Source organism: Calidris pugnax, unplaced genomic scaffold, assembly GCF_001431845.1.
Source record: "Calidris pugnax isolate Ruff unplaced genomic scaffold, ASM143184v1 scaffold30, whole genome shotgun sequence".
Classification (NCBI taxonomy): domain Eukaryota; kingdom Metazoa; phylum Chordata; class Aves; order Charadriiformes; family Scolopacidae; genus Calidris; species Calidris pugnax.
Window position 1 is genome coordinate 3,881,055 of NW_015090776.1, and position 4,827 is coordinate 3,885,881.

Here is a 4,827-nt window from a genome sequence, read left to right on the forward strand (position 1 = left end):
GGGGGTGTGGTGGTGGGGTGGTAGTGGTGATGTTGCAAAGGTGGTGTCTCCTCCCTCGTGCTATCTTTAGGCACCACATCCCTGTATCCCTGTGGTTCAACCAGAAACATGGCCGGGAGCTTGGCCCTCCCTTCCCCTCGCACTTCCCTGTCGTTGCAGGTGCTGGCACCTGAGACCTGCCAGCTCATGGCACTTATGAGCAGCCCCCAACCCGCTCACCGCCCCACGTGATGCAGGCAAAGCCACGGCAGGTTCGGGGGGCAGGAAGGGACCCTGCTGGGACCCCATGGCAGAGGCAGGTGCAACACGATGCGTGGCAACCTGAGGGTCACAGCTGTGGGGGAGCAGGCAGGACCTGGATGCCCTCCAGCCTACTGTAACCATCCCCTGGTCCCAGCCCAGCTGCTCTGGGGGGGGCTGGGGGCATCAAGCAACAATGGGGCAAGAGGGGCCGAGGCAGTGGGGAAGGACAGGGGAGGGGGAGGTCAGGTTCATCGTTAGCACCATGGTGGTGGGGGTGGGTTGGGGAGGGAGCCAGGGTCAGACCCACTCCTGCAAGGAGCGCTTGCAGTACAGGAGCATTCGGGGCGTGCCCTTCTTCTGCATCTGGACAATGACGTAGATGAGGCCAAGGATGCAGAGCAGCAGCACCAGCAGCACCAGCACCATGACGACACTCATGGTGCGCGTGTACTCATCGATCTGCACCACCACATCCACGTCCCCACCCGGTTGGTGGCCTCCCTCGCTGTAATCCTCCTCATCTTCCTCCTCTTCCTCCTCTTCCTCCTCCTCGCTGTCAGCCCGCCCATTCCCATCAGGGCTGAAGGGGGGTTGGTCCCCATCCGGCCAGTGGGGATGAGGGTCAGGGACCAGCTCCGTGTAACAGCCCATGAAGTCCCGTAGGATGGATTTGGGATAACCTGGCTCTGTCTTGAGCCGCTCATTGTCAAATTTCCAGTACTTTGTGCCTCTGTAGAAGTAGGTGGAAGCTGGGGGGGGGGGGGAAGAAGAAGATGGAGGTGAGGGATAAGCGGGCAGGTGCAGGGCACCCCACAACCTGGGAATCCCTGCAGGCACTGAGGACAGCAGGGTTTGCTCCAGGACTAGTGAAATCCTTCAAAAGGGCTTCAATGCTGACTCCTGAGCACCCTCCTGGCCTCCAGCCCATGTGGCTACGCCACCAGAGGGATGACCCCATCCCCTCTGGTCCCCCCCTCCTGCCCATCCCTCTTCTCTTCCTCTACTTACAGGCATCTTGGCTGAGGAAGGCACCCTTGGGTGAGGGAGGGATGCCTGCCCAGACAGAGATAGGCTTCGGGTAGCCGGGGTCCACCGAGCGGGTGTCTTCATTAAAGCGCCAGTATCTGGGGGAGGGAGGCAGTGAGGAACATGGGGGTCATTGCCGCTCGCCAAGCCCACCCCTGCCATGGGCCAGGAGGTGGCAGAGCAGGGAGGAGGACCCCAGAGCCACTTACCTGTCCCCACGGAAGAAGAAGGTGTGCCCCGTGGGTTCCCACCAGACAGCTGTGTCGATGCTGTCGTAGGGGATGCCCTGCCCATAGGTGACCAGGGGCTGTGGGTACCCGGGCTCCAGGTTGGCTTCTCGGAAGAGCCAGTACCGGTCACCTGGAGGGGGACAGAAAAGGGGGTGAGGTGGCCATGCCCCAGCTGCTGTGGCAGGGACACCTGTGGGTAGGGATTGGGGTATGATGCCTGTGGCCACCTTGTCCCTTTGGAGTCAGGCAGCGGCTCCAGCTGGGGAGGGGGATCAGGATGGGATGAAGCCAACCAGCTCTCGGCAGCTTGGGGGGGGGTTCCCCCTCCACCTCAGCCCTCCCACCCAGCTTTGCTGCTCACCTTTAAAGAAGACAAACCTCCCGTCGTGCCTCTCATAGGCAGCATCGATGTCCCCGGGGAGGCCCCGCCAGAAGTGCCCGATGGGCATGGGGTAGTTGTCCAGCACCCGGTTGTGCCGGACCCTCCAGAACCACTGGCCCTGGTGGGAAACGGGGGGGTTGGCAGAGGATGGGGGGGACACAGGGACACAGTCCCAGTGCCAGACATCTCGCCAGAGGGTCTTTCCACCCAGGGACCCACCACATCCCCAGGGAATGGGCAGGAGGGGGTCCCAGCAGGTACCTTGAACACAAACATCTCCCCACGCAGCACCGCCACTGTGTCAAAGTTGCCGTCGCAGATGTCAGGGCCATACTGGTCAGGTCGGTGTGGGCTGCCAGGTTTGGGGGGTCGCTCCGGTTTCCCTGGGGAGGGTGGTTTAGGGGGTCTCTGGTCTGGCCTGCCACGTCTCCGAGGTGTCACAGTGGGCAAAGGCTTGGTAGGCTGAGGGTGCCCGTCTGCGGTACCTGGATTGGGAGGGTGAGAAGGGATGGGGTGATGCAGACCAGCAGCACCCATGCCTCAGTTTCCCCACACACATGCACAGCATCACACCTCTGGGTTGATCCCTAACCCGGCTCCTCACCGTACAGCTGCTGGATGCCCTTGAGGTCATCCTCGGGCAGCTGGAAGTTCTCGGTGTCCATCCACTGGTAGAAGGGGGCCATGATAGCGCTGGGGTTACTGGAGTGCTCCAAGCCCAGCGAGTGCCCCAGTTCATGAACAGCCACCAAGAAAAGGTTGTTCCCTGTAGAAAGAGGCAACATCAGCAAGACAGGGTAGGTCCTTGGCTCCAGCACCCTGCGATGAGGGTGCTCTGGTGGGAGCTGCCTGCATCACCCATGGCGGAGCTGCTCTCCCTGCCACCCCTGCCCGCACCAGTGCATCCCCCTGCCCTCAAACCCAGAAGCTCCACTGGTTGCCTTCACCACCTCCTTGGCCCTCAACTCACCAGACACATCCGTGTTCTCCAGCGTCCAGGGCTCATCTGAGTCGAAATGCGTGTCTCCCCCCATTCCAGGGCCAGGAAAATAGGCATGAGCCAAAAAGCCCCCGACACCATCAAAGGGGGAGCTGTCTCCGTGGAAGCCAGAGGCAAAGAGCACCATGATGTCGGCCTCCTTCTTCCGCTTCTGCCGGATGTCCTCGTAGGCCACCTCCCGGAAAGCCAGCGGTGTGGCTTCCTCCCACACCCGGAAAGCTCGGCGGACAGCCTCATATGAGTGGTACCGACCCAGCTTCTCTGTGTAGTTTTGGATGCTGGGGGTACAGAGCTTGCTGGGGATGGCCTGGGACAGTGCTCGCTCCCCAAGGGGGTCCATGGCTCTCCATGGGCCAGGGGGTGGGAAGCCCCGGAGGTGGTGGGTACCTGAAGGTGAGATGGCTCTGGCTCCAGCGCCGCCCCATCAGCGCGTACCGCTTCCGCCGCATATTGGACTTCATCCGTGCCCCAAACTGGTCTGGGACCCCGCAGCGGGGACGTTTCATCCACCTGCCGGGAGGGCATGGAGCCAGGGCTCAGCCGACTGCAGCCAAGGTTCCCGAGTTAGAGCAGTCGCGGATGGCGAGGGAGGTGTCCTGGCTGCAGGGGGTGCAGCCCCCAAAGAGGGAGACACAGCTCCCATGGGAGACAGTGCCCACGTTTCCAGGTACAGGCAGAGCTCTGGGGCTGGCAGGCAAAGCCCAAGAGCTGGAGCTGCATTCTGCTAGAGCAAGAGGACGCGGAGAAACTCACGCCTTCGTCTCCTCGTCCAGGATGCCGGTGACGGTGATGCCGTAAAACTTCTGCATCTCGGCGAGGGCAGAGGAGAAGGTCTGAGCCGAGTGCATGGTGGACATCTGCGGGCTGGGCTGTGGCAGGTAGCCGTAGAGCCGCAGCCATGCCTGCACCGGGGAGAGCAGGGCGTGAGGCAGCAGCGGCGGAGGGGAAAAGGAGCTGGAGCTCCCCGGGGAGACAGCTGCAGGATCCGGCCGCATCCCTCCCGGTGGGGTGTCCCTGCCAGCTGCCGGGGGGGGTGGGAAACGCCGCACCCAGGGCAAGCTGGAGCACGTGGGCAGGGAACGGAGCCCCAGACCTGCCCCACAAAGTGGGGGGGATCCTCAGATACGGGGCTGGGGGCCACCCTGACCCTGGGGGAGAAGGCGGCTGGCAGGGGGCCAGCCTGCTGGCTGGCTGGCTGACTGTCCCCCCCCCACTGCCCTCCTCCAGAGGAGTTTCACAGGAGCTGCAGAGGGACGTGGGGCCAGGCCAACCCCCACCAGCAGCCCAGGACCCCCCCGCCCCGGCCCCCACCCACAAAGGGTTTTCTGTCCCGCAGGGCGGCTGGGGGGGGGGGAGGGGGCTGCCGGGGCGCGCCGGGGCTCTTCCTTCCTGCACCAGCCTCCACCTCCTCTTGTCTTTACTAATTACTTTCAATTTTTATCATTACTTTTAATTGCTGGAATTTTTTTTATCCCTTTTAATTTTATTTTTCTATTTCTTTTCTCTTTTCATTTTCCATTTTTTTTCCCTTTTCCCAATTCTTTTCCCTATTTCCCCTTTTTTTTTTTCCCCTCTACTTCCCAATTTCCCCTCCCCTTTTACCAATTCTTTCACCCCCCAAAAAAATCCCCCATGTAATGTCCTAATTGGGAAACATTTTATCTTTTATCCCCCTCCACCACCGCCAGGCAGGGCGGCGGAGCAGAGACTTTATCAAAGGCCCTTTCACCCCCTCCCCCGCCGCGGCCCCGCACGGCCACAAAGCGCTTCCTCTCTCCCGCCAGCCGCTGCCCGTCGCCCCCGGGGGAGCCCCGGGTCCCCGCTTCGAACTCCCCCCCGAACATCCCCGCCTGCACCTGCGCCTGCCAGCGCCGTCTGCCCGGCGGCCGCAGGTGCAGGCAGGAGAAGCGGGAGGGCGTCCCGGGGGAGCTCCCCCCCCCCCCCCC

At 62.5% G+C, this 4,827-nt stretch overlaps 1 protein-coding gene across 2 annotated transcripts in view; it reads right to left on the reverse strand.

Moving 5' to 3' along the window:
• Nucleotides 1–6: 6 nt before the first annotated feature.
• The window catches only part of LOC106890941 (matrix metalloproteinase-15-like), an 11,545-nt gene continuing 6,724 nt past the window's right edge, over nucleotides 7–4,827 (reverse strand). The window contains exons 9-17 of one of the 2 annotated variants that reach the window (XM_014947085.1): nucleotides 3,635–3,783; nucleotides 3,269–3,391; nucleotides 2,852–3,159; nucleotides 2,486–2,647; nucleotides 2,143–2,366; nucleotides 1,861–1,999; nucleotides 1,479–1,629; nucleotides 1,252–1,367; nucleotides 7–992 (exon numbers count right to left, since the gene is read on the reverse strand). In XM_014947085.1, the coding sequence (XP_014802571.1) occupies nucleotides 541–992; nucleotides 1,252–1,367; nucleotides 1,479–1,629; nucleotides 1,861–1,999; nucleotides 2,143–2,366; nucleotides 2,486–2,647; nucleotides 2,852–3,159; nucleotides 3,269–3,391; nucleotides 3,635–3,783 (1,824 nt within the window). In that variant the 3' untranslated portion in view covers nucleotides 7–540. The remainder of the gene's footprint in view (nucleotides 993–1,251; nucleotides 1,368–1,478; nucleotides 1,630–1,860; nucleotides 2,000–2,142; nucleotides 2,367–2,485; nucleotides 2,648–2,851; nucleotides 3,160–3,268; nucleotides 3,392–3,634; nucleotides 3,784–4,827) is intronic. The other variant, XM_014947092.1, reaches the window with a different exon arrangement.